The 27,985-nt window shown below is 55.9% G+C and overlaps 1 protein-coding gene across 2 annotated transcripts; it reads right to left on the bottom strand.

Annotated features, from left to right (window-relative positions):
• Positions 1 to 395: 395 nt before the first annotated feature.
• On the bottom strand, positions 396 to 27,979 carry Tent4a (terminal nucleotidyltransferase 4A). Of its 2 annotated transcripts, none has more exons than XM_010642343.1 (13): positions 27,942 to 27,979; positions 11,866 to 11,989; positions 11,094 to 11,140; positions 9,953 to 10,073; positions 8,679 to 8,786; positions 7,761 to 7,889; positions 6,270 to 6,483; positions 5,899 to 6,025; positions 4,970 to 5,070; positions 4,158 to 4,330; positions 3,741 to 3,899; positions 2,150 to 2,314; positions 396 to 1,075 (listed from the first exon to the last, which is right to left on the bottom strand). In XM_010642343.1, exons 2-13 carry the CDS (start codon positions 11,953 to 11,955, stop codon positions 881 to 883), a joined length of 1,629 nt encoding a protein of 542 aa, XP_010640645.1. In that variant the 5' UTR covers positions 11,956 to 11,989; positions 27,942 to 27,979; the 3' UTR covers positions 396 to 880. The 2 variants fall into 2 exon arrangements, with proteins under 2 accessions (XP_010640645.1, XP_010640708.1); XM_010642406.2 differs by having other exon boundaries at positions 27,952 to 27,972.
• Positions 27,980 to 27,985: the final 6 nt, after the last annotated feature.

Here is a 27,985-nt window from a genome sequence, read left to right as displayed (position 1 = left end):
AGAACGGATGCATACTGCTATGCAGATTCCTCCATGGAATCAACGATTTCCTTTCTCCACATTCCTAAACTGGGTGCCATTGTCCTTAACGGTGTCCCCAGGCCATCATCACAGCCACATCACCAGCCTGAGGATTTTCTAACGTGACCACCTCTCCCCCCAGAAAGTTACACTTCTGGCACTTTCAACGCTGGATTTGTTGTCTAGTTTAAAAGAACGAAAACCAAAACGTTAGAACTCATGGTCAGAGCAGCCAGAGGCCTGCAGCCCAGGGCAGGGGTGGGGTGCGGGGTCGGAGGCCCCAAACCTGACGAACTGCACAGCCTCTGACCAAAAGAAAGACAGCAAATGAACCCCAAACCCTCCCATCACGGTGTTCATGATGATGCTTGTCAGACAACCAGCCAACACAGTGAACCCAACCTAGAAAATGCAACTGGGGAAAGGATCTAAGCTTGTTTAAAAAAAAATTCCCTCCTCCCTTAAATATAACTTATGTGAAAATATGAAATTAAATAAAAAATATCTGATTATTGCACAAGTCGTAAGTTTTCGATATTTACATAGAAAAACAGTTCTGAAGTCTCAAACCAAATGCAAGGGCAGTAACACGCCGGCCTCCAGCACTACGCCGTGAGGTGTGGGGACAGCCTGGAGCCCCTGTCGCTGAGGGTAGGAACGGAAGCTGCACCAGTCAGCCCGGGAGGTGGGTCTGCCACACACCGCTTGGCGAGCTCCCGTCCGCGGCGTAAGGCTGCAGACGGCATGGGGACATGCGGACAGCAGCAGGTGTCCGCCATGGCCGCGGCTCAGGTGCTTGAGGGCGCTGGTGCCGGGCTGCAGTGCCCAGGCCGTGGCAGTCTGGGGTGCGGCAGAGCCATTATCTGCTGAGACTCACAGGCAGACTGTCCCTCGTGTGCGTGTGCTTTTTCCTCCGCCAGCCGGTGCGGTTGTACTGGTGATGGCCCCGGTTGCCCACGGGGGGCCGCACGCCTCCGCTACCCACCGAGCTGTAGCCGCCTCCCTGGGTGTGGCCGTGGGAGCCTTTCATGGACAGCTTCATGCCACTGTGCTGCTGCAGAGACAGAAGAGAGCGGCATTGGGGTTCCGCTCCCAGACCAGTCTCTCCCTGCCCGCGGGAGCGGCACCACTGGCTGCGAGCTGCGCTCCTCTCCAGTGGAAAAGGGCAGAAGCCCCAGGGATCAAGCCGCGCACAGCGGCACACAAGGCTCTCCCAGGACCGACGTCATCGCGCCTTCCAGGATCCCTCTGGCCCCAGACCCCCGGCTTACCTCCAGCTCATCCTGCTGGTCCTCAGGTGAGAAGCCCTCGTCACCCCACCCCGCAGTGACCCGGACACATGAGGGCTGGCGCAGCCTTGCTCCCCTGCCTCCCACCGCTGCGCTCAGGCAGAACAAGGGGAGCACGGCTCGAGTCGGGAAGCTGAGCGAGGGGAGCCCAGGAAGCTCTGCCACCTCCAAAGGGCCCAAGAGCCAATCTCCAAGACAAACACAATGCCAAGCAGGATTCCACTCGGGGGAAGCAACGTTCCTCTGACGGATGTGCCCAGCACCATCGAGCCTGGGAAAGGGGCCTGCATGGAGCCCTGCTATAGGGGCACAGACATGTGGACACTCTGGCGCCGGCGGTCGTGCCCTGCGAGTGCCTCAAGCACGGGACTCAGCAGCAAGCTGCTTGCACAAGCACATTTCTCCTGCACCAGGCAAGGCAGAGACAAGCCAGGGCCCGGAGGACTCCGGTTCCCCCTAAGACTTGCAGGGGAGCCCCTGAGGCCGGGCCACCACCCACCACTGCACCCTGGCCCAGCACAGGGAGCAGCGGCTGGCAGACAGTGCTTCCCACAGAGGGGCAGCAAGACTGACTGATTCATGGTGTAGCTTTTGCTTCTTGAAAACCACATTACTTGGCAGGAAACCAACTAAATGAACTTAACAAACAAAGAAACAAAATAGTCTTCATTCTGACCTGCGCCTATTTCAAATTTCACTGTTACGCTAACCAGTTCAACAAGAGAATTATGAGCAGCTTTCCGTGAGAAGGAAACTACGTCCTTAGATACTGTCACATTGAAAGTGTTATCTCCGGGCACCCATGGAGGAGGAGGTGTGGCGGGGAGGGCGGAACGTACCTTATGATACAGGTGAGGGCTGGACAGTGGGTTGGGGGACGCTGAGGGGATGGCCGGGGAGGACACATGGTGCCCAGCTTTCAAGGACGCAGTTCCTTCCACACCAGCTTGCCTGCACGGGACAGGTGCGACCCCGAGGGTCGGAGGAGGGATGGTGAACCTGGTCTAGGATCAAACAGAGAAGGGCATGGCACAGCACATGAGAGCCAGGGCCTGGGTGGGGCAGGGCAGTGGGGCTGCTCTGAGCACCCTATCCGCTCAGGCCTAGGAAAGCAGAGCCGTTTCGTGCCGAGCTGACACTGTTTCCTGAGCTGGAAATGCCTGATGTTCTAAAAACATTCATAAGCCTAGGCATACGGGTTTGCCACCAACTCGGGGGAAATCCTGATTCCAAGCAATCAGTCACAGAGAGCTGCCACCCAGTGCCAGGAGGGACCCAGTGGAGCCCGCCCCCCGCCCCCCTGGCACAGGGCTCAGCACTGGGGTCCCGCATCTGCTCTCCCCACACCTCCATCCTGATCTCACTGTCTTCCCAGAAGGGGAGATGAGCAGCTGCGGGGGCTGAGCACACAGACTCCTGGGCCCCGCTCTCACCGCTGGTCAGCACCCGCCCCTCCCACAGCTGATCCCAGTCCAGGGCTGCCCTCCCAGAGACAGGGGGCCAGGACAGCAACACCCCCGAACCTGGCTGGCTCTGTCCACCACTCCCCACCTTGGGCTCTGCCCCCGGAAGGTGGAGATAAGGCCTCCTGGGGCCTGGCAGAACATGGGAGTTATCACCACTCTCTCCACTGGCCCTGTCTCAGCAGCTCCCAGCCTTGGCATGGTAGCCCTGCCCAGAGGAACTCGTAAGCGACAGTGACAACCTGGGCCATACTTAGCTTCTCCTTCAGCGCCATCAGCCCTGCCACCTAGGACCCTCAACTATACGGCAGCGGCCTAGACGAAGGCCTGGGCTGCCCTGGGCTCAGAGATGAGAGAGAGCCTTTCGGGGTTAAATAAACACCACCACCCCTGGGCCAGATGTCACAGCCACAGCCCACGCACCCCAAGGAACTCCTCTGCTGCATTTACGTCAAATGCAAAACAGAGCCCACATCTCCAAAACTGATTTCACTTTCCTTTAAGTAAATGACGGTGCTGGGTTGGTACACATCCAGCCAGTATATAATGGAAGATTTAACACTTCAAAGCCCTCTATTGGACTTGTGATTGTCCAAGTTTAAAAACACAGCATATTCTAACACAGTCCCTGGACAACACGTAACCGATGTTGTGGAAAGGCTGGGACAGGACCCTCTTCCCCCACAAGAGGAGCAGGCCTGCGGGCTCGGGTGGGGCCCCTCCTGTGAGGTCACTTCACTCCTCCAGAAGCACGAGTCGCCTCGCTGCTCTGACCGGACACCGTGAGCTCGCTGTCAGCAGTGTCACAGACCGAGCTTTCAGAATAGTGGGAATTATAGCGTATCCACAACAAGAGAGAGAGACAATTTCTATAATAAAATAGAAATGTAAACCTATCACAGGTTCAAAAAGTCCTTTTCCTAAATCAGAATCAGGCCAATCTCCAGCAGCCCACTGCCGGACGTACCTGATTGTTGGTTGTCATGATCAGTGTCCGGGAGGGAGTGGCCTGAGGCTTGGCGCTGGGCAAGGGCAGGGCAGTGGGCAAGCTGCCCATGAGTGCCGTGGGCGCCTGCAGGCTGAACTGGTAGACGCTGGGCGTGGTAGAGGGCGGGGTATCTGAGTCCTGGAATCCAGCAGAGAGACAGCGGCTCGACACCAGGCACTGTGCCCATGGCAGGAGAGCCACACACGGCATGCACACGCACAGTCCACTGGCACAACTGCGAGTGGCACAACTGCACTCCACCGGCTTCCAGGGGTGCCACGGGGCAGACGGTGGGGTGCGTGTGCACAAACACAGTGAGTGCACTCAACACTGCGTGGCTGTCACCAAACACAACCCCTATAGGAGGACAGGATGCAGAGAACCAGGGCCACTCACAATGTCACTTCCGGAGAGGGAAGACACAGACGAAGCAGAGGAGCCGGAAGAGAGAAGCTGGGGACTGGACAGGGACAAGGTCAGGCGCTGGCTGTGGGGTGACCCGGCTTCCCGGCTCTGTGTCTGCTCCCCATTGCACATGGAGATTCGCTCTTTTATCTTAATCCTGTTGTCTGTGTGGAAAACAAGCGCAGGTCGCCGAGCGCACGGGTCCCAGTCTTCCAGAGCCACCCTCTCCTGGGCCCAGCTGAGCCCTGAAGTGGGCACAGCCCAGGCTCAGGTCTACACTTTAATTTACCCAACTTGAAAAGCTATGTTCAATTCAAATACACCTGCTGCATCGCGGGTCTATAAATAAATCACCTCCCACACAGCTTTCAGGAAGCCCAGATCCAGGCCAGGAGCATCAAGTGCCCCAATCAGGGAGTGCAGGGAGCACAAGCACACAGTGCACCTCCAGACTTAGCCCAGAAACAGTGCCTCGGACTCCTCGGCAGTGCTCCCTGTCAGATGCTAACGCTCTAGACCAAGTCAGACAAAATACATTCCAATGAGTGTAACTGTACGGTATACCTAAAATGTACCAATAAACTCAATTAAAAAAAAACACATTCCAAAAGCGAATTTCACCTGGGGCTTCTCATACTCCTTAAAATTGCACGCAAAGCCATACTTCCGCTGGGCAGAGCTGGCCTCCCTCGGGTTTACAGTCTTTAACCCCGTGCTCACAGGAGAAGCCTGCACTCTCCCAGGAAGGTACAGTGGCACCTGGGCCTTCGTGGGTGAGCAGGACAGCAGAGAGGGGCTCTCACCCAGGTCCGGCAGCAGGTGGACTCTGCTGCCCCACTTCTCCTTGATCCACCTCCGGTAGTCAATCACTTCCTGAGTCACCTTGATGATTCTTCCTAAAGTACTGCAAGGTAACGCCAGTGTCAGCAGGGCAACAGCTCTGGGGGAGCCAAGACTCCCTTGGAGAAGCCGCAGCACCCTGTAGCTGTACGTCCTCCTGCCCAGCAAGAGGAGGAGACGCATGGGTACAGCTTCACAAAGCCTTTGCGCCTTCCGACTCTGAGCTCAAGCACAGTCTGAGACCACAGTATAAAGTGGGTTCTCCTTTACAGTTTGCCTCCACAGACCCCGCACAGCCGGCCCATGGCCCAACCTCCCACCCACAGGCACCGCAGCCAGACACTTCCATCTACCACAGCACAGCCGAGCACGGGGTGCGACACCCACTGCCCTGCATGGGCCCAGGGCTCCACTGCAAACGTATCTCCACCACCATGAGCCTGAAATCGTGCAGGCCAGGGACAGAAACAACTGCCTCAGGGCACTGTCCACTCCCAGTCTGCACGGCCACCTTCTCCTTCCAGGCCACTCCCACCTCCTCCTGACCCCTTCCCCAGGGCTGCAGCAGCACCCTGGGGCCAGAATGAGGATCTCCTGCAGCCCGAGGAGTGCACTGCAGGAAGGCACCACCTGCTGAGAGCAGGTCAGCCCTGGCCCCAGAAGGTGCCAAGGATATGCGGAGACGGAGACGGCCCAGGGGGACAGGTATCCCAAGGCATTCAGAGCCAGACAAGAGGCCCTGAGGAAATGACTTCCTTATCCACCCCTGCAAGTTTCCCGAAACACAACAGTGAACCTATTGGCCAGGACTTTCACAGAAGCCATGGACCAGGAAGGCGTGGCTGCTGCCCAATGGGAGCTGGGGCCCAGAGCGAGGATGGCCCTCGGTTACCTTTCTGAGTCTCTGTTGGGGTAGGACCTGGCGAGGGGTGACACGGCATGGCTGAGAACAATGTAGGCGTAGTCAAACACCTGTTTCACCTGCATGGCCCCGTAGGAGCTCCGGCCAACGTCATTTCCTGCAAGGGAGGGCACCCTCACTCAACGGAGGTACACCGGGGCCTCACGGGACAGACACGGAGGCGCTGCAGCCTGTGTTGCAGGAGGCCGAGCCATGTGGAGGGTGGCAGTGGTGACACCAACACCCCAAGGCCAAGGGAGAGCACAATGCACATCCACCCCAGAGGTGTGTGGCTTACAGCCGTACAGGACATGACACCTCCAGGAGCTCGGACAGTGCCCCAGCAAGGGCAGCACCCTTACCAGGCAGCAGTGGGTCCTCGATGCATAGCATGGATGGCCTGTACCCGCTGGTCATGGCTTTCATGATCTCTTCTTTGGCAATGTAGGCACCTCCTTCTTTTATTCTAATACCAGTTTTCAAGTAATTAAAATTTCTTCCATACAGTTCAAAAAATTCTACGAGAAGCATTCCAAGGTTTTCATCGGCTCTCCGGGCATCAATTCTTGGATGCAACTGTAAAAGCAACGCAAGCACGTTTGGTACAGCTCCAAGCCCTATCTACAGAGATGCAAAGGACGGCGCTGAATGCCACAGGCCCGGGGGAGCGTGGCCAGCAGCATGCAGGCACCAGCGGCCTTGACTGCCACTGTGGGTAATGAGCACTCCACAGAAGCAGCGTCTGGATGCACCCTTAGAGTGTGAAAGTGGCGACCTACAGTGACTTCCTACCAACACCAGCCACAGAGAGCCAAGTGAGCTGACCGCACGCTGCATACTCCAGTCCCCACACAGTAGAAGAGTCCAGTCATTCTCAAACATAACCCATAGGTGGCAGCACTAGACTGACTGGTTCCACACAGTGCCGAAGCTGGGTGCTGGGTGCTGGGTGCTGGGTGCTATACTAGCAAACCCACACCCTGCTGGTCACACAGGAGCATGAGCCCCGCTCTGACCCCGGGCAGTGCCTGCCCACAGTGCGATGACGCAATGCTGCACTCTCCGCAGACCGGCGCTGCCTCATGCAGCTCTGCACGCTGGCCAGTCAGAGCACAGCTGCTGGCCACAAACACCGCACGTCTGGCACCTGGCACCAGGGACCTGTGCAGCCTGTGGCCTCCTTCAGGGCTGCCAGAGAACCCTGTCAGTCGCAGGCCAGAGGCCGCTGCTGGGCCCACGAGCAGGGGCGTCCTGACAGCACCTCAAGGAGGACAGCTGGAGATGCCACTGACAGCCACCTGTCAGGCACGGGCATGAGGAGTTTGGGCCATTGAGGGTCTGCCTGTGTCGTCCATAGTGATCACGGAGGCTGTGTGTTTTTGCTCACCTCTACCCTCTTCCTTCAGACACTGAGAGCCAGCCCAGCACAGGGTCTGGGTCCCCCCAGCCCCAGTAGCCACAGCAAGCATTCTTGGGCTCAGTGGGTACAGGACAGGCAAAGGGCCTGGCATGGCCTCTGTGGGGCCTGGATGGCTATGCAGACCCCATAAAGAAGTATAACACAAGGTCCTACAGTTTCTTCAGTATAAATCACAGACAACAGCCCACCCTCCTCAAAAACAAAAACAAAACAAAACAAAAAACCCACTTCTTGTCCCTAAAGAAAGGAACACTCTCAATGTAAATACTCCTTGAGTTCAAAGGGTCATCACTTGACTTCCAGGGCCTCATCACAGCGGCCCCAGGAAGGACAGCAAGGCTTGCCGCACCCCAGAAGCAGCTGGCCAGAAACCCGAGAGAGGCCACCCTTCTACCCACCTCCCTCAGACACTCCCAAGAGATGGTAATCATACCTGCAGAAAGCTGATGGCCATTAAAATGAGGCTGTATGAGCTAATTCCACCTGTAAAAACCTCATTCAGGTCCCTCTGCAGAAGGAACTGTTTCAATACTAAAATCAAGTAAGGCAGCAATGAATATTTCTGTAAATCCCAAGAGAGAGATACACTGATTAGTTAATACACTCAAACAAATTTCAGACAGCAACCTGGAACAGAGGAAAGTTTCACCTGTCCTCCTGCCCACTTTGGGGCTAAGGGTCATCAGTGTGGGCTGCTAAGAGGCCAAAGCAGTGACTTGGTGGGGCGGGAAGGGGGCTGTGCATGAAGGGAAGCCAGGGTGTGTGAGGCTCCTGCGGCAGGGTCCTCACAGCCCCAGGCTCCCCCCGGGGTGGAAATGCTCACCCAGCCGGGTGAGGATGCAGAAGAGGGGCAGGGGCAGGCCCTGCATGAGTGGGAGACACAGACAGGGCCAGGCCCCTGGTAGCCTGGGGGGATGACCACCTGCCTGGGCAGCCCATGCCCTTGGCCAGAGCCCAAACACAGCAGCTTGAGCAGCAAGTCTGCCGAGGTACCCACAGGCCCCAAGGCCATCTGAGCCACATCATGGTGACGCCCTTCCCTGGGGCTCCTGCAGGCTGGGTGTGAGCCTGTGAAACTGGGGGGCGGACCCCTGAAATAGCCAAGGGCATTTCACAGAGCCTCGCAGTAAGGATCCACCGCAGGCAAAGGCTACTCGAACAAAGCGAGGCAAGTGTGAACAGCAGTGAAATACTTTCCAGTGTCTCAGAAACCGCACTGGAGGAGAAAAGTGTGTGCTCTGTGTCACTGATGACCCCCACACTCGGCAGAGGTTTTCGTTGCTCCTTTAAAAGGACCCCTGGTCCAGAGCTCACGCCCTGTCGTGTGGGGCCAGCGTGTCGACCACAGTACCTTCATGTAGTTCTTGATGAACTCCGCTGCCCGGACGCCAGTCTCCATGTTAAAGCTGATGTCGACTTTAACTTCAGTCTCCTGGTCTGTGAGCTTTATTATCGGTACCTATGAAGATTGAATTTTAAAAACTGCTTCAATTCACAAAAACCTTCCTAGTCAGGCATCACGTTTCCAGAGTTGGTTGTACAGAGACTTTAGGGTCCTGTCCTAGTCACAGCAGAGATTCAGAAGGCACAGAGCCCAGATCCTCAGGGAAGAGGGATTTCTGAGGAGCAACGTGAGGGGGTCTGCAGCACCGGTCCCACTCCTCAGTGTGTAGGCCCTGCCGGCCAGCACACCACGGCGGGAATCCCCAGCAGCAGCAAGTGAGCGGGCCTGCCCCACAGGCTCAGCCTTGGAGAAGCCCCCCGCTTGTGCCTGGCAAGGGTCCCCCACCCTCTGCTCGGTGAAACTTTTTCAAAATGAGGGCACATACTCAGACTGTGGACGTGGGCTTGGCTCCGGTGGTTGTTCTCAGGCAGCACCTTCACCTGGGCCCTCACCCCACCCAACTGCGCGCTGTCACTGCATAGGAGGCACCCGGAGCAGACGTGGTGGTGCAGCCGTGGAGGCGCTCAGACAGAGAAGACTCAACACCACAGCAGGGAGTCCCATGGAACCAGGCGGCTGCCACAGCAGCCATTCGGAGTGCTGCAGAGCAGAAGGCTCTGCAACTCAGGCTATCAGGTCTCTCCTGAGTTCCACATCTAAACAAAGGCACCTGCAGGAGCCCCTAGCCACTTCTCTGCTGTCCAGAGTCTCATTTTCACTGACTTGCATCCAACAGGAATGGGCAAAAGAAGACAGAGGGCCAGAGACACCAGCGGCCCTGTGTGCCACGTGTGCCAGCAAGGGCGGCTGGGTGGACTCAGCGACGCACAGCAACAGGACCAGGTGAAAGCACAGACTGGCAAATGGGAGTCTCCTGCTGTCACGACACAATGCCCTCTGGTCACTGGGCCGTGCACTCGAGCGGGCAGCACTGAAGTGCAGGTCCCATCAGTGCCCCCCTCCTCTGCTCATTCACCTGCACAGGTAGACACCTTAGAGTGCAGTGTCCAGAACAGTCTGAAAACCTCACAAAGGCCAGCCCCTGCCTGTCACCAGAGTGCTGGGGATCGTGACATGTGATGAGCACAGGGAAGCGTGCCTGAGACTGCCATGGAACAGAGCCAGCCGGTCACTGAAGTGAAGCAGAGCTGGCTGCACCGGCAGGGGCAAACGACACTCACTGTAGCTTTGTCGAGGACTTTGATGGAGCCCGGCTCTGCCACATGGTGCTTCCGCAGGGCTTGCTCCAACAGCTGCAGAGGAGGACGCTCCCATTTTCCAAACACCACCAGATCTATGTCACTGGACGGGAAAGGGAGCAGGTGAGCCACTGCTTCTCTGTCAGTGGTGTCCCACGGGGAGCAGCCAGCGCCAGGCGGGATCAGCAGCCAGGCCGCGCCCTGAGGGAGGTGAGTGCAGCTCGCAGACTGCCACAGAGTGGGACAGAACCCGCGAGAGCTTTCCCAAGAGCCCGGGAGGCGGTCTCAGGCAAGAGTGCACCCTGCACCCAGGCCTCAGCTCTTTCTCTTCAGGCCACACTGCCTGCACCAGCTCACACTGGTCTGCCCAGGGCCCTGCTGTCCCTGCCGCCCCACCACGCCCCACACCCGGCTCCCAGGAACCTCAGCCCCCGAAGGTTACAGGCAGCGGAAGCGTGGCATGGGATTCTTGGGAAATGCATGTGGATGTCCAGAGCCCTTCGTGAGAAACACTAGGTGATAACCTTAGACTACAAACTGGGTATTTCTCTATTATACAAGAACTCTCAAGAATACAGTATTTAAACAGAAGTTCCTTAAATCTGTTAAAACTTTGTAAAATCAAATTTTCAAAAATACCCTCAATACCACCAGAATGTTCTCCACTGTAGCTGCTCTGCCCCATCCCTGGGCTGGTGAGGCCCCTCCGCAGCTCACTCTGAGGGCACGGCCTGCCCTCCCTGGCCTTTCCTCCACAGTAGGACACAGCAGGAAGGCTGGCCGCACTGGGCCCTTGGCGGGGTCCCTCTGTCTCAAATGTCACAGCTTCAGCAAGCTTCTGTTGCTCACCATGTGCCCAGGCTACATGGACTAAGATCAACTTTTCATTTGTCATCTTTTGAGTGTCCAGCATTTCTGTGCCTCAACAGAGTGAGAACAAGAGGAAAAATGTAGGACAACCAGACTACTTCCACAGTACTAAATTAAACTTCCTCCTTGCCAAGTTCCCCTGGGCCCCCACCTTTTCCTAGGCCAGCCTCGGCAACCTCAGACCTGGTCAGAGCACCTGCTCCCATCCTGGGTGAGCGCACCCGGGTTCCGCCCTGGACAGTGGGGCACTCACCTCGTTGGAAGATAGAGGCCTGTGCTAAAGCTGCCAAATATCTGTACCTGGAAGAAAGCACAGCTCTTGGAACACGGCCACTGTCCTGCACACAGTCCCATGACCCTCCCCACCGAGGCCTCGCTGCATCCTGGGTAACAGGAAGACCACCTGGCAGTTAGGAGGCGAGTGGGGGCAGTGAGGACAGGTGGAAAGCACCTCTGGAAACCAGGCCTCAGAGAAGCGTTTGGAACCCAAGAGGGGACGGACACCTACTGCCTTCATCCCACACTGGCTCAGCACTGTGTGCTCCTCAGAGCCAGTTTCAAACCTTCCATTCATCCTCAGCACAGCCACAGACAGCGCAGGACTCTGTCCTGGGTACTGAATGTAGGGAGCAGGGGACACTAGGTGCTGCCTTCCCCGAGAGGGAGCACACTGCAGCTCAGCAGGAGCAGCTGGAGGAGCCCACAGCACCCAGCATGCTCAGGTGGCTCCTCAGAAGGGCAGGGGGAGGCTGCCCCTGGGCAGAGAGCAGGGCTCGGGCAGCCTGAAGCCTCCATGCCAAGTGCCCTGAATGCACCAGGATCAACGCTCAGGGCAGGGGGTGCGAGGACGTGAGACGCTGGGTTTAAACAAGATTAACCACACCTCGGGCTGGGGCCAGAGCTGGGCAGTGGCCTGCAGCGGTGTTCACTGCAAGGCCGGGGCCTTGGCAGGGACTGCGGGGGCTGAGCTGTGTGGGTTGAGAGCGGCCCAAGCCCGGGGATGGGACGACGCAGCAGAGACTCACGTCCGCCGTGGGCCACAGATCCTTCACCACAGTCTCGATCCGCTTCACCACCTCCCTTCTCATGGCTGCTTCCTCAGGACAAGGGGACATGAAGTTATAAAAGTCAATGATCTCCTCGTGAAGTCTAGGGATGGAAGAGAAGACAAGCCAGCGTTACTATTCGCCGAACCATGCTTTCCAGTCGGCCAGGTCCGTGTGACTGGAAACACTTTGTTCCCCCACTGAAATACATGGTGGTGGCTGGAATTACACAGCATGACAGCACTGTGAGCAGTGAACTCTGTCTACAGCAAAGAGTAATAAATTTACAACTGGTTTTTAATGACATATTTGAAAGAATCATTTCTGTGGTTTATGTTAAGAAAATGAGAGTGAGAAAACACTTTCCCACAAGGGCCGTGTGCACAAGGACCAGCCCGGTGCCGCAGCCCTGGGTCCTCCTGGTCCCCATGCCAGGCAGCACTAGTGTCCAGTCTCAGACACATGTATCCGCGGGCTGCCCAAGACCCATCTGGGCAACACGGTGTGCCAAGACTGCTTCGGGTAAGCGTGGACTCCTCGTCCAGCTCAGTCCCCTCACAGCTGGAGCCCCAGGCTCACACCCGGCTCCTTCCTCCTTCCGAGGCTCAGCATGGAGAACAGCAAGACGCATGGCCACGTGATTCCTCAAAGCAGCAGTGCTGGCCTAAGCATCGCCCTCCAGCTCCTGGGCTGCACAGGGCCGGCCTGTGGCCAGGGGTACTGGCCTGGACCCTGTCCTACAGGTGCAGAGGAAGCAGCAGGTCATCTTCCTTCCTGCAAGTGACTAGAGAGACGGGGAGCAAAGCGTCCAATGCCAGAAATGATGGCAAACACATCCACCACTTCCTTGCTAAGGTACATCCACAAGGCAAACAGCAAAGACAAAAGTAAGATGTGGTCTGCAGTACCACTAGAAGAGCAGTCTGTTTAAAGGAGGGACTACAAAGTTAAGTCCAGAAGGTAAGAGGCTACAACCCTGCACTATTTCACAGCTGGCTCCTAAGGCTAACGTCAGCGATCTCGCACCTGAAGCCTCACCCACACCCCAAGACACCATGTGGAGTGAGCGCCGTGAGCACGGCATTGTCTGGAGCGTACAGCAGCCTCTGCCAGCGGAAGCCGGGAGCCCAACAGGCTCGCTCACCGTATACCCACAGCGTCACCATCACTGGCAGCTAATCTTCCGAAACTTCATTTTTAAAAATAAAAAAGCTCACCCAACATATGGCCAATGCAGACAGCCACAAGTCATTCTCAGCGGACCCGAGAAGGTAACGACTCTGGCAATGTTAAAGCGAAGCATTTCCATGGTGCAACACACTGCAGACTTCTGAGGCAGGGCTTCCATCTCTCCAACAATCCAATCCCCGAGCCCGCACTCAGCAGCTGCTCATCAGTCCTTCCACCAGCCTGCTGGCCGGGCTGCACTGCCACCACTTCCTGAGCCTCGACTGGCAGCCTTCTCCCCCATGAGGCTGCCCAGGGTGTCCCGCACGTCCCCAAGCCGCTGTCACTGCAGAGCTCTCGGTGAAACCGCACCTGAGCGTCGGCCCCTACACAGCATGTGGCCCCCTGCACCAGCATCCAGAGCTGCACTAAGGACAGCAGGATATAGGGATCTAGAGGCTAACAGAGACATGACTGCCCCAAGTCATGGGAGGACACTGAGGCTGGTATCGACACCCCACATATTCAGCGCATTAAGATGTCTACAGGCAGAGCTCTGCAGTGTGAGCACTGCATTGCAGTCTCCAGGTCTCCCCTGCAAAGCACGGTACGCTGTCATCCTCCACTTAGGACTGTCTACAGGTGGTAACGAGGGAAGCAGTCCCACCTGCACCTGCCCAGGCCCCTGCAGTGCACACCCTGCATTAGGACTCCGGGGAGCCTGCTGAGTGCCATGTCCTGCTGGCCCCGTGTCTGATCTGATGCCCGCTCGCTTGTACAAGGCCAATGGACTCCTGTAATGACAAAACTACAGCCCTCCCACGTGTCCAGGACACCAGACCCTCTGGCTTCAGCACTGCACCCTAGCAGTGCAATACAGCCCCCGCCACTCCTGTCTGAAGCTGATGATGAACAGGACCTGCATGTTAGCAACTGCCATAACAAAACACTGTCACAGGCAGGAGTTCATGCTCACAGCAGAACGGGGCCGGGGCCTGGACTGCCCAGCGGTGCTGCTTGGGTGAGGTGCTGGGTAAGAGGGCTCTGGCCAGACTCCCTGGGCCCACCATGGGCCAGCAGGGCCACCCAGGCACCACACAACTCCAGAAGCCACCGAGGACCCCGAATGATGATCCCTGTGGACACAGCAGGGCCATGACTGTCGAGCCAGGCAGACCCGAAGGGCCTGTAGCTGCCCCTTGCTCCAACTCTTTGGACCCTCGAAGGCCAGGCAGCGAGGCTGACCACAGGCCAAGAAGGGAACTGAGGCACAGGAGTAATCCAAGAAACAGTAAATCCTCTGTTCCTGGCCTCCAGCACCCTGCAGCCCTGCAGGAGGACAGCACCCTGGACAGTGCCTACTCCAAGCCAGGGATCAGCCTGCATAGATGGAAAGAACCCCAGGCTCTGGGTGAGCTCACTCCCCACCCTCACACTGAGCTACAGTCCTGAAGTGACTACTTCACCCCACCCTTAGTCCCAAGTCAGCAGAGACAAATGCCTTTTTACAAAACAGGCAAACAGTGCAGAACACTTAGAATTACCTTGCCAGTCACCAACAGTCTCTGCCACCTTAGAAAGCTGCACACGATGTCACAGCAATGTGCAACTGCCCCTGGGCCTCTGTGCAATGGTCTGGGCCCTGCTGACACCAAGGCGGCTAGGGGACGTTCCAGGACTGGCAGACGGCCTTCCTGAACCCTCCCACACTGCAGGTCACCTCTGCAGCACCCATGACAGAGTTCACCTCACTCAGAGAGCAGGCCTGTGCGTGTTCCAGACAGACACACCTCTTCTGAGCATTTCTACCTACACTCGGCTGACCCCATGGATACCGGGACCACTGGTTCAAGAAAGCACCATCACCAGCCAGGACTGGCCACCAGCCCCATGTGGCCTGCACCCTTCCCTGAGCAGGCTCAGCTCTGGGACACCAGAACTGCGTCAGGAACTCCTAATGACTTCTACTCAACAACGAACAGTACAAATCAGTCTGTCTCATGTTAGGGCAACCTCCGGGGACTCCCCACCAGACAGGATGCCGGAGGGAAACCACGCCCGAGTCCACAGACAACTCAGCCACGACTTCGGCACTCAGCTTCAGCTCACCTCCGACCAAAGGCACAGTGTGCAGGTGGCACAGCATCAAACGCCACTGTCATGGGCCCTTAGAGGCCACCTCAGAGCTCTCGGGAGGAGGCAAGGATCCAGGAGGCTCAGCCTGCAGCATGGCCTCTCCCTGTGAGAACAGCCAGGCAGGTGGGCCGCACATGGCTGAGGCCCACAGCAGGGGAGCCGGCGTAGCCCTTGAGGAGCTCCTTCCCGAGGTTTCCGGTCCAGAGCTACCTTCCGGTGCAAGGTCAGATTTCATTCAACAACCACACAGCAAAAGAAACACCAGAAAGAAGGAGCACACCCTGCTCGCTCTACAATCAGGCCACAGATGCTCGGCACCTGAACCCGCTGAGCACCAGTTGTGCTACAAAGCGTCAGCCCCTCCCATCTCACCACACATCGCAACCTCAGCACCTGGGCCCACTGCCCTTGACGTCCACTTGCCTCAGTTTACCTTTAATACTCTGCCCATGAATCTCATGAATTCCAAATGATGGCAGAGAAGTAATTTTAGAAACCGTGTGTCACTCTGGTCCCCAGCCTTTTCCATTACACAGTAAAACAGGCAGAAAGTAATGGAAACTGCTGTCCACTGTTCATTTACCCCGACCCCAACTCCTCCCTTCCAGTTTCACGGTGTCTGAGAAGTGAGCCCCTCGCTGCCGCTCTATGTCCACTGTTTGCGTTTTTGCCAGAAAGCACTGCTGCAGTAAGAACACTCCTCAGCTTCAGACTTCATACCACACTTGGATGCACTTACGGCAAAGCGACGATCAGCCTGCTCCATGGTGTACGCGGTAAGGAGGAAATGCTGATTCAGACCAGGACAGCAGGCTGCTCAGGCAAACTACGGCTGCGGCACCCACTCTACCACTTTAAAGCACCCCTTAATTTTGGGGCTGAGCTAATTACAGATCATTTTTTGCATATTTTTAATTATATATCTGCACAAATTAGACACCCTTAAATCACACCTTCAAATGTGAGTTTTTTTTAACCTAGGCACAACATAAGGGGAAGGAAACAACCTAGACCTGTAAGCAAGCACCCTGGCGCTGAACTACTTCAGTGTCCCAGCTCTGGGAGCAGCCTCAGCCCGCTCCTCCTAGGGCAGGGGCCTCTCACACCCTGGCTTCCCGGGCTCCACCCAGGTGGAGCTCTGAATGAAGCTGTAAGGGAGGTTTTCACAAGTGAACGGAGAGCCCAGAGGTGCCAGCAGAGTGCCCTGCAGGCAGAGAGGGCTGACAGCCAAGCTAGGAGACCAGAGCCACAAACCAGGAGCGGTGGCAGGGCTGGGCCGGACGACTCCCTGGGGCAGCCACAAGAGAGTAAATGAACATGGGGACTCTAGCCCAGAGTGCAACCCCACTGAGGGCAGCTTGCTCCCTCTCCTCCCAGGCTCCTCCTGGGCTCAGTTCTGTGGACCCTGGAGAAGGTGCTGTCCGAGGGCTTTCAGAACCTAACCATAACGATGACCACTGCACAGGTGCTGACCACTGGCTGCAGCACCTCTGGATGCCCCAAGGGACCCACCCACCACGGACCCGCAGGGCATTTCTGAAGGCTAGGGGCCCCAGGCCTAGTTCACTCGCTCAAGTAGCCAGGTCTCTGTAAGTGTGCACGGCAGCAGTCTTTTCTGTTACCCTTCCAGAAGCCATTCCTCTGGGCAGCAGTGATCACCGAGAGGCAGGAGGATGAAGACGTCGCTGTCTGGGACACTGCACACTAAGTTCTCCCACTGAGCATGTGTGAGACAGAGGGCCACACGGCCAGGACGCAAGTCCACAGCAGGGCAGCTCTTCAACACGCACCCTGACTCCAGGCTGGCAGCCACACAGGAAGCGCCTGCAGTGGGGAAATGCAGAACACGGCCCACTTGTCCAGGGGACCTCAGGGTGACCCCAGCCAGCAGAGAGCTGGGGATGGGCTGGGCTCGGAGGAGCAGCAGCCAGACAGCAAGGGCAGGACATAGTCCCTGAACTGCAAGTGACCAAGAAGCAGCAGCACAACCCACAGGAGCCAGGATGCTGGTCTCTGCCCCTGGGGCTGGTGAGGGAGCGCAAGGCATGAAAGATGGGGCCAGAAGAACAGCACGCTCAGGCAGTGCAGACCCTGCAGCATGGCCCAGTTACTGCCACCTCTGCACCCCACCTGCAAGGGGCCAAGCAGAGCCATGGCCAGACCTCAGCCCTGCGGCCCAGGAGGCACCCGGGGGAAAGGAGGCCCGTGAGGACGTCCTTCCAGGCAGCTGCAGAGACATAGGGCAGGGTGTGGGGACAGTGGAGGGGGCCCGGGCACACTAAGAACAAAGTCGCTAAGGTTGGGATGACAGGGAGGCTCGACAAGGACAAGCAGGGCCTGGTCAGAAGAAAGGCCAGGCCCAGGCGCTGCAATGGAGCTCAGAACCTGGGAATTCAAGCCACCGCCCAAAGGCGGACAAAGCCAGCAACCAAGAGGACTCCTGTAGGACCTGCTCCCCAAACCAGGGCCAACCTGAGGGCACCAGTGCCCAGGCCAGGGTAGCGAGGGGCACCCTGTGGCAGACAGGGCCACATATGGGTGGAGGGACGCTCAGGACAAGAGCAGGACCTCCCAGGGCACTCCGTCCTGCAGCACCCATGGCTGTGCAGAAAGTGGCCCATGGACACCTGAGAACACAGCCCTGTGCTCTCTTCCTTCAGTGCCTGAGCCCTGTTCACACACTCACTCACACACACACACACAACACAGAGGAAACAGCCGTGGCCATCACAGAAGGGCCACACAGGCGGATCCTGTGGAAATCCTGCTGGTGGCTGTGAAGTCTGACACAGCACCAAGACCCACCAAGCACACAAGGTTTCCGAGAGGTGGGAGCGGGCTGCCTGGCCAGAGCACTCTCCATCACTTCCCACCCGAACCTGGCAGGGCCTGTGCTGCATCCACCTGTGTGGAACCCGGGCCATGGTGCCCTGCCCAGCGCTGCTCACGAGCTTCCTGGCACCATGCAGATGGGAGACCCAGAGCAGGGGATGCACTCAGAGGGGCTCAAGAAGTGTCAGCAGCTGTAACTGCCACAAACCCAAGCGCTGCACACTCAAGGTGAAGAGCAGCAGCAGTCAGGTCAGGGTCTTCAACCCACAGCAGCAAGCAAATCCATTTCGCTACAAGACAAGTTTTTGCACTTAGCCACTTAAGGTTTTCATCATACTTCAAACTCTTAGCCTCAGCTCTATCTCTGAAAAAGCACAACTCTGTTTTCAGCAAAATCATTAATTTAACAAAATTTAAAGGCAGGTAACATGATGGTAATGGTATGTTTCTCTTCAGTCCTCATGCCCATCTGCACGAGGCAGCAGAGCCTCTGACAGCAGTCCCCTAACTGTGCCTTGCTTATTTTTGGGAGGTGGGATAGAGGATTTTAAAGCCTGCACTTAAAAACAAACACAAAAGCCAGGTGGGATGGCACACAGCTGTAATCCCAAAACCCAGGAGGCTGAGGCAGGAGGATTGCTGCGAGTCTGAGGCCAGCTTGGGCTACCCAGAGAGTTCAAGGCCAGCCTGAACCACATCATGAAACCCTGCCTCACACAACAGCAACAACAGCAAAACACATCAGTTTTTATTTTAAATTTAATGTAAAGCATTCTTAGAGATCATCTCCAGCTTCCCTCTTAGAAACCACCTGAAACTGCAAAGCTATTAGTGCAAGGAGCACAGCGTCTCACAGCAGTGCAGCTGCAGCTCCCACAGAAGCCGAGCTCTCGGTACCGGACTTCCAGTTTGTCTGAGAAGCGGCAGGGAGGTCAGGGCACTGGCTGCATACTCCCCAGGGAGAGCACCTGGCCATGTGCACTCTCCCAAGGGCCAGGCAGCACACCGGGGCCCAGACGCTGACAGCTAGTGCATCTCACCCTGCCTGCCTGCCCTGCATTTCCAGTGGGCCGAAGACAGGCCTGCCCTCACGCTGCCCGGCTCCGATGTGGCCATGGCTGTGCGACCTACGGAGCTGCCCACTGTGTGCCAAGCCCTCTCTCTCTTCTGCTCAGTGGCAGGGGCGCCAGAGGGCTGCAGGAGCTTCTGTGCTGCGGTGTGACAGCAGGGCTAGCTGGGAGCAGGCACGGGGAGCGGGCAGCAATGGAGGCCACACAAGGACAGCACTGGCTCCCCGAGTGGTGAGCGTCTTCCCCAATCACACTCCGTTCAAATCCCATGATCTTACACTGGAACTCATCCCAGGAAGCTGTTTGGTCCACTGGCCTAGCTACTTCCTGGCTTCCCCTCCCCACAGCCTCCCATCCCGTCCTCAGTGTGGGCTGAGCTGACCTGACCCTCTGCTATGCACCTATCTGTGCCCCTGACACCTATCAGTCGTTCTGAGTCAGCCTTCAACAGAGCCAGGTGGGGGTTCCGTGGGTAACCTGCGTGTTTCATTGCCTTTTCCAGGCTATGTCTTCTTTTATATTATTTGCATCATTTCACAGTTATCTTTACATTTTTAAAAAGTCACATTGCTTAAAGCTAGAGGAACCGCCCCTTGCTAACAAGTCTTTTACAGTGTTGCACCCCAGCGCCCACCTGTGCGGGGGCCCTGCTTTCCTGCCGCTGGAAGGAAGGGCAGAAGCTGCAGCTCGCCCTCTAGAGGCCAGGTGAGGTGCCTGGACCTCCCCAGCTGGGACGCCCCTGGCTGTGAGGCCCAGTTATTTTATTTTCTACGGGCCCCTGGGCTAGGTGCTTGCATCTCCAGAGCACTGATGCTTCCCTTTCAAACGAGATCTTATCTGGTGGGACTGAGAACACAGCCACAGGCCCACTGTTCCCACTTTGCACTGAGGGGTCCTCAGATGAAACAGCCTGCAAGTCATGGCTTCAGCAAAGGCTCCACTGCTCCCCGCCACCCCCCAGGACACAGCCAGCACAGGACTGCACAGGCTCCTCCTGCCCAATCCCTGGCTCCAGTGTCTTCCTCAGCACAGGGGTAGGGCGTCCTCAGCAGGCCCACACCCACAGCCCTCTGCAGGCAGGGGGAGCAGCAGGAAAGCGAAGGCCCCTGTTGGACACATCCTGACGGCTCCGCCAGTGATGCACTCAACGCCCTGCCCTGGCCGTCTCCTGAACTCAGCACCAGAGGACACTCATGGCCAGGTCGCATTAGCCTGTCTGGGAAGCAGAAGAAACACCATTTGCTTCACAGCCATGCTGGGGAACCAAGGAGGAAAGCCCTGCAATGGCAGGGTGAGCGACAGGAAGCCGCCCGGGCACTGTCAGCAGCCTGCACACAGGGAGAGTACCAGGACGTACCCGGGATCTGCTCCAGAGACACCCCACGCCTTCCGAGTTGTTCCACAGTGCACTCAGCCTGTAAACCCCTTTTACGCTGCATACGTTACTGAAGTAACAGTCTCTGAAAAGAATTTGCATTAGAAACACAATTTCTAGAACTTTCCAAGTGGTAGCTTGCTGAGCAACAGTTTTTACTGCTGTCAGAGTTCCGATTTCTGCAACTGTTATTCAATCAGACAGTGTTTCACACAGAGTATAAAGTTATACCAGTTCAGCACTGTCCGAATATATGGCCATTTAAATTTTAACTGAAATTAAATCAAATGAAGATTTAGTCCTTTGGAGGCCGCCACTCTAGACAGCACAGATGCAGCCCTCACCGCCACCTCTGGAAGCTCCTCGGGAGAACTGTGCCCCTTGGCTGCCGCTGTTCCCCATCCCTGCTTGTTTTCCTACACTGCCTACAAATCACTGTCAAGAGCTTCAAAAGCCAGGGAAGTGACATACACCGTGGTGCTCAGACGCCTGCACAGCAGCGCACCCGGCGGACAGCGCTGAGCCCTGGAGACTGCAGGCCAGCCTGCGGCACGAAACACGGGCGTCTCTCGGTGCCAGCAGGAAGTGCTTCCAGAGTCTCCACAGCAGCGTGGGTCCCTCCTCTGCCCTCTCCCGACACAGAACTTTGGCCTTCAGTGTCTCCAAGTGAGAAGCTTTGGCCTGAGCAAGAAGCCTCTCTGTTTTCAAAAGCCAAGAGAAAGGCTTTTCCTGTTGGCAACACAAAGAGCCTAATTTTTGGTTTCAGTTTCCTTAAAAGAGAGAAAAGAGAAAGCAGGCTTTTGAGCGCCTCACAGTGAATCCCAAGTACTTCCAAGTCTACTCTGTAAGCTGCTCTGTGAGGCAGAATCCCAGCTGGGGAAGCTGAGGTTCAAGGGGCAGAATTAAGGCAGGACAGGCTCAAACCAGACGCACAAGTGTGTGGTGTCATCAACCAAGTGCACTTCTGGCCTCTGGGTGCTTCCCAAAGTCGGGAAATGAGTCTGAGGCAAAAATACCAAAACAACTTGACTTCATTTTTCTTAAACTACTGCACCCCAGACATTCTTCAGCTCAGCGAGAGTCCAGAAATGAACTGAGATCCTCTGAACTTGGAAAGACAGAAACTGCCACACTCATATTATCGCCTAGGAAACCCACACCAACCCCCACAGGACAGCAGGCTGTACAAACGTGGGCAAAGCAGCCAATCTGAGAAAGAAAAGGACACAAGCTGACAAATAAAGAGGTGTGTTGCAGCAACCCAGCACTCTGGGAGGCTGAGGCAGGAGGGTCACAAATTCTACCCAGCCTGAGCAAACTCAAAATTTCTAAAAAATGTTAAAAGTGCTGGGGATGTAGCTCAACACCAAAGCCCCGAGTGCACAAAGACTGCTGGCTGCCAGCAAAGGGCTGCACAACACCACGCCATAGCACAGGTGACCTGGGACCCTCAGAAGCTGGCTCAGTGACAGGCAGTTAGTCACCATCCGTTCCGAAATTTCCTCGTTTTCCTGTTGGTATTAATTTTATAAAGAAAACACAGTTGAAACTACATGGGATGCCTTTCAAACATAGGGCAGGATTTTTCTGAATGCTTTCTAGTTTTGCCTTCTATATTACAGGGCACAGAACTGGACCAACCACTCTCCGGGAAGGCAAGCAAATAAAATGCCACAGACGGGCACTTCCAAAGCAACAACCAAACCTCCAAAATGCCCCAGACAGACCACCGGGTTCCCCTCAGCGGTGGCTCATACCCTCGTGGACCTGCTATGCCTCAGGTGCTCACCCAGGGCGGCAGGGGAATGCAGGCTTTGAGATAGCTCTCCTGCCTGAGGGGAAGCGGGTGGTCCCAGCACCACCATACCAGGAGCAGAACCCGGGAAGGGGCACTGCAGGGGCGAGGCTGAGGTCTTGAGAGGGCACCACTCCCACAAACGTGGGTTCCCAAAAGTGGGTTCCCAGGTCGAGCGCGGCCCGTTTCTCCATGCCAGGTACTCAGGCTGGATTCCAGAGGCCACACTGTGTCGCCAGCAACACAGAGCCAGAAGGATGGTTTTACTGAGCAGCTGGCCAGCCATGGAAGGGTCCTCGTGAACAGGACCCTTCAATCCGATCTCTGTGCTTTCATGCAGTCACACATCTCACTTGTAAACTTTACTTAAAAGACATATTTCAGGGTTGGGGATGAGCCTGAGTTAGATCCCTGGTACCAAAAAAAAAAAAAAAAAAAAATATTTTAAAGAGCAGTTCATCCACAAATGTTAACTAGTTCAACCACCATGGAAATCAATATAGACAGTCCTCAAAAAACTAAAACTAAAAATTCCAACTAACCTAGCTCTCCTGCTTCTAGGCATCTTCCCAAAGGAGTTAAAGACAGCATGGTACACTCCCATTTCTATAGAAGCACAATTCACAAAGCTCAATCCTGGAAGCAGCCTCTATGTGGATTAGCAGGTGAATAGATAAAGAAAATGTGGTATTTATATACAACGGAGTACTGCTCTGTCATGAAAGATAAACTTGTCATCTGTGGGAAAAAGGGGTGCACCTGGAGACCATATGTTAAGTGACATAAACCAGACACACAAGTTTAAATACCACATGTTTTCTCTATGAGAAACCCAAAGTATAAATAAATAAAAATCAAAATAAAAGACAGATAATAGGAAACAGGAAGACAGATCTTTTACAAATGGGAAGGGTATCTAGATATGGGAGGGCTGGCAAGAATTAAGATGGTTATGTATAGGTACCACTCCCCACAGCGGAAGCAATCATTACATCTTACAAACATGCATTAATAAACATTTTTAAATAAATAAATAAAAATTAAAAAGAAAAGCCCACCACAAGAGGAAGAGAAGAGCTCTCACTGCCCTCACGGTCAGCCTGGCCCGACACTGTCTGTGGAGATGATCAAGCTAGAGCACGGCTGGCACAATGCAAGAGCTCCATGCCACTGTCTCGTCCACAGCAGGGCCAGCCCCCCTGCCACGGAGCTGTGTGTGGCTCTGAGGACACGGTCTCCAGGTCTGGGTGCCTCACCACTGCGTGGCAAGCCTGGGCAGACACATGTGCCGCAGAAACAGGAGGCTTTCTCTGCAGACAGGAGACACCATCAGGATTCGAGGCACCATGCCAGCTTGAAGATGGAGGGGACTATGAGCCAAGGAATGCAGGCGGCCTGAGGAAGCTGAGAGCAAGAAGGAACTGGGGACCGCTAAATCCAAGGAAATGAACCCTGCCAATAAGCAACCACACCCATACAAGGGCTGCAAACCAGGAACCCTAAGATGGCAATGCCAAGGCTGGGGGAGGCACCTGGCTGTCCCACACGGAAGCAGGCTCACATGGAGCAGGCGCCTGGGCACTGCTGCTCCTCACCCAGACCACCTGCCTGCCCTTGCTTGGGAACCTCCTTCTGGTCACAGCGCCTGGTGAGAGGGCTGGCTTCCCAGCAAACTCTGCTTCAGGAAAGAAACCAAAGAAAGCTGGCAGAGTCTCGGCACAGGGCCCCACCATCCAACACCAGCTGTGTTGAGCTCAGTGACACAGTGGCTCCAGCAGGGGGGTGGGGCTCCTGGTTCTGTCACCCCCTCCTCCTGCAACCTGAGTCCTGGATGTACCATCAAGTTTATGGATTGGAACATCTCAGCTTACTTTTGTCATCACAGCTCTGTTATCCACTCCACAGTGAGAAAATCTGATCCTGAACTGTTCCACCAAGCCAAGAAACAAAAAGTACTTATTTGCCACCAAGGTTAGGGTTAGGCCCCTCCCCGAGGCCATTTGCATGAATCCATTCACTATGAAGACCACAATCACATTAGAGACCAAAAAGGGCGTCTGAGACTTTCCCTTGAAATATAAATCTAAACTATGAAATTTTTTTCTTTAAAATTACTTTTTTAAAAAATTAAGCCACAGACAATTGTCTCGTCTAGCAGCAGTGCATTCCCAGCGAACATTCACAACAGTGAGAACAGGATCTGCTCTGACTTCCACAGCTCCAGCACTAAGATATTTTTCACAAAAGCCTTTGCAGCCTCGCATTTTTCCACAGCACCACGCCAGCCTATTTAACATTCGCTCCAGCCCGCTTCTGGAGCACTGGCAAGTCCTCCCGGGCAGCCACTGCTCCGGTGCCAGCTTCCTCACCGGGCACGATGTGGCCTGAGCGGCTCTCCAGCACATCCCTCAGCCAGCATAGCCGGCCAGGACCACGCTTAAATTCCATGCAGACCGGCGGCGTACAACGGCAGAGCAGCGACAGGGTGCTGATTAAATGGGTGGAGTGTCTGGGCACGAGCACACTTCCTCCACGGCACTGCAGCAGGAAATATCTGGGCAGTACAATCATTCTTGTTTCCCGGCCACCGCGACCTTCAGTGTCAGGGTGAAGCCGAGAGCAAGACCCACTTGTGCCGCCTGCACCCTTCAAGGAGGTGTTCATGGCTTTCCCAGACACCTTGGCATTCACTTGAGGGGGGGGGGAGAGAGAGGTGACCAGACCGGTGACATCGCACAGCAGCCGCACCTCCCACCCATGGCAGTGGCCCTCGGGAGGACTTTTGGAGGAGGTCCCACTGCCTCACTGCGGGTCCCAGGAGGGCCCTCACTGCTCACCCTCCCTCACAGCAGCAGCACAGCGCATCAGGGCGCTGTGGCACCATGGGCTGCGTCTCAGACTCTGGCAGAGCAGAATCTCCGAGGAGAGCACAGGACATCATGGCACCTGTAGAGAGGGAGCTGCACACACTGCCACATCATAGACACACCTGAGCGAGTGTCTGCATGGTGCAAGCCGAGATGTGGTGCCTGCTGGGACTGGGCCTCCCTTCACCCAGTGCACCAGGACAGGTGAGGCCACGTGTCCACATTCGTGTAGGACTCTGACTCGCCTTCAGCCTCAGTGAGAGGTTCCCAAACCCTGGGACTACCCAGGAAAAAGTAACAGCACCACAGACGAGGTCAGGGGTCAGAGAAGCAGCACAAGAAAGCGGAAGCGGCCAGAGAGCTCATCTCTGTCAGTAGCCCAGGCAAAGCACGCCTTACACCACACCCTGGCTCCCAAGTTCACAGAGCATTCGGCTAAAACTGCAACAAGACAAGAGCCAGCAGCAACTCCCAAACTTGCAAGGGCAGAAGACGCCCCAGAAAAGGATGAATGGTGCAGGCTGCTACACGGGCTACCAGGCAGAGATCCCGGGATTCAGGAGATGTGGCTGATCCTTTCCCGAGGACTGTAACGATGTCTTCAGAAATGCACGTCCTGGGACCACAGGCGACAAACGGTCCGCAGCAAGCTCTTTCATGTCTTTTCTTTCTGAGCAACATAGGAGAGCATGGTGCTGGGTAAGCTGGTGGATGAGGCAGGTTCAAGACAGGGCCCCTTCTTCACTTCACACCACAGGGTCTGTTCACAGAAGACCGGTGGATCACATGAAACGCTCTTATGCTCAGCTCCCCTCCTCTTGTGGCTCCAGCTCCACACTTCTCTGGTTCACTACTTTCTCCCTGCCTCCTCTGAGAGTCAGAGAAGGGAACAAGCAGAGGGACCCCAACCTCCCAGGCAACTGGCAGGCAACACTAGCAGGATCCTCCTCTAGGCAGAAATGGCAGGGAGTGGATTCGCCGAGGTCTCTACTGCGGAGGTGGCACCTGCCACCTGACAGGCAAGGAAGAGTCACCAGGCAAAGGAGAAGGAGTCAGAGCATGGTGACAACTTCCTCCTAGGATGGGGATCAAACCCGGCCTCGTGGCTGGCATCAGAGCCCCCTCTTGCGCCCTATGCCACACTACCTCTGAGCTGAATTCAACAGGTGGGGCAGAGGCTGGCAGAGGGCAGCGAGCCAGGACCTAGGGCAGGAAATGCAGAACGCCCAGGGTCACTGAGCTCAGCCCTGGTCGTTAGCCCGGGTGAGGGTGACATGAGAGCAGAGGAGGAGGCAGAGTGACAGAGGGGCCGCAGGCCACCGCCTGGGCTGGGCAAGGGCCCCAGCGTGGTCAGAGGGCAAGCGAGATAGCAGCCTGCTGGAGCGCACAGTGGACAAGGGATGGAGACGCCACACAGACGACTTGAGAAGGCAGAGAGGAGCTAGGTGTGCACCCTGCGCAGCCAGTGTCCCCACGCTTAAGCCCAAGCTCAGCCTTATCTCCCACATGGCCCTGCCCGTGTCCCAGGGCAGCGGCTCACACACCAACAGAAACACCACCACACTGCAACGAGGGCCAACTGGAAACCCACGGGTTATGGATGAGACCCCAGGAGCTGGAGAGGCGCGCTCAGAACAGGATGCCAACCGTTTGGGAGACCGCTCCGGAGACTGCTCGGGAGACAGACACACGATTCTGGACAGCAAGAGACCACAGCACGCTTGTAGCACAAACCCAATCTTCAGGGTCCTCCCACTGCAGAGACACTGAGTCTACTGCAGTCCACTCGCTGGAAACCTCAGGTCGCCCAAGAGGTGCCCCAGAGCTCCTGCCACCTGTCTCAGTCTGAGGGCACCAGGGGAGAGGGGCAGAGGGGAACCAAGAAAGTAACACTTCAACCCCAACCAGACGAAACAGTTGCAGAATACACACGGTGTAAAGTAGCATCAACTTAGGTGTTTCTAAGTACTTCAAAGGGAATGCCAAAATGTAAGTATACAAAGTTTACTTTCAGAAGGAACCTCAGTGCCTAGCCATCACTCTAACGGCTGTGATAACCCTAAAACCCTGGGAAATGCTCCAACCCCATTTAAAACAGCAAGAAACTGAGCAAGCCAAGCTTGTGACTTAAGTCCTGAAACACAGAACACAACCTATAAATGATTATTGTGTATGGAGAAACTCAAGAAAGCAGAAAAGGCAAAGAAGCTGTGTAACAGCATCGCACCTGGGCAGCCGCACCTGGACCCACTCCAGCCTCCACCCCCTCCCCGTTTCCTTTCCTTTCACTCCTTGAGTTCTCCGAGAACTCCGAGCTCCAACAGGCCTTCGAAGACCATCTAGGCCGACGTGTAAATGTTTTTAAACAAAGTTGCATCTTTTAAAGCTTAAGTACATACATTAAATCGGTTTTAATTTTCAGTGCTAATAGCCTGCTTTTAACTATTGCAAAATGATGCGCTTTACTTTCATTTCTGCCCAGGACTTAAACACTCTGCACAACCCCACCCCACCCCACCCACAAGTCATTTGTAGCTACAGTAGCACTCACGGTTAAATTGTATCGCTCCCGAAACCTACTCACCTTTTAAAGCGGCTTTCTCAGAAAGAAAAAAGTTACTATGTTACCTTCAACCTGACTCACGTTCCTGACAATACTCAAAAACCTGCGGCAGTTGAGTCTGCGAGAAACCGCACGACGCGCACCCGCCCCACTGTGAGCAGGGGTCCCTAACCTTCCCGGGGTGGGGGGGACAGAGAGGGCCCGGCACCCTTTCCCGTCTGGGGAGGAGGCCCCGGCGCGCCGCGCTCACCCCTGGATACCCGGGCTGTAGGCGCGGCTCTTCCAAGGCGTGCC

The sequence above is a fragment of the Fukomys damarensis genome, unplaced genomic scaffold (genome assembly GCF_012274545.1).
Source record: "Fukomys damarensis isolate Sample0158 unplaced genomic scaffold, DMR_v1.0_HiC HiC_scaffold_1, whole genome shotgun sequence".
NCBI classification, from domain to species: Eukaryota; Metazoa; Chordata; class Mammalia; order Rodentia; family Bathyergidae; genus Fukomys; species Fukomys damarensis.
This window is presented reverse-complemented; position numbering and strand designations above follow the sequence as displayed.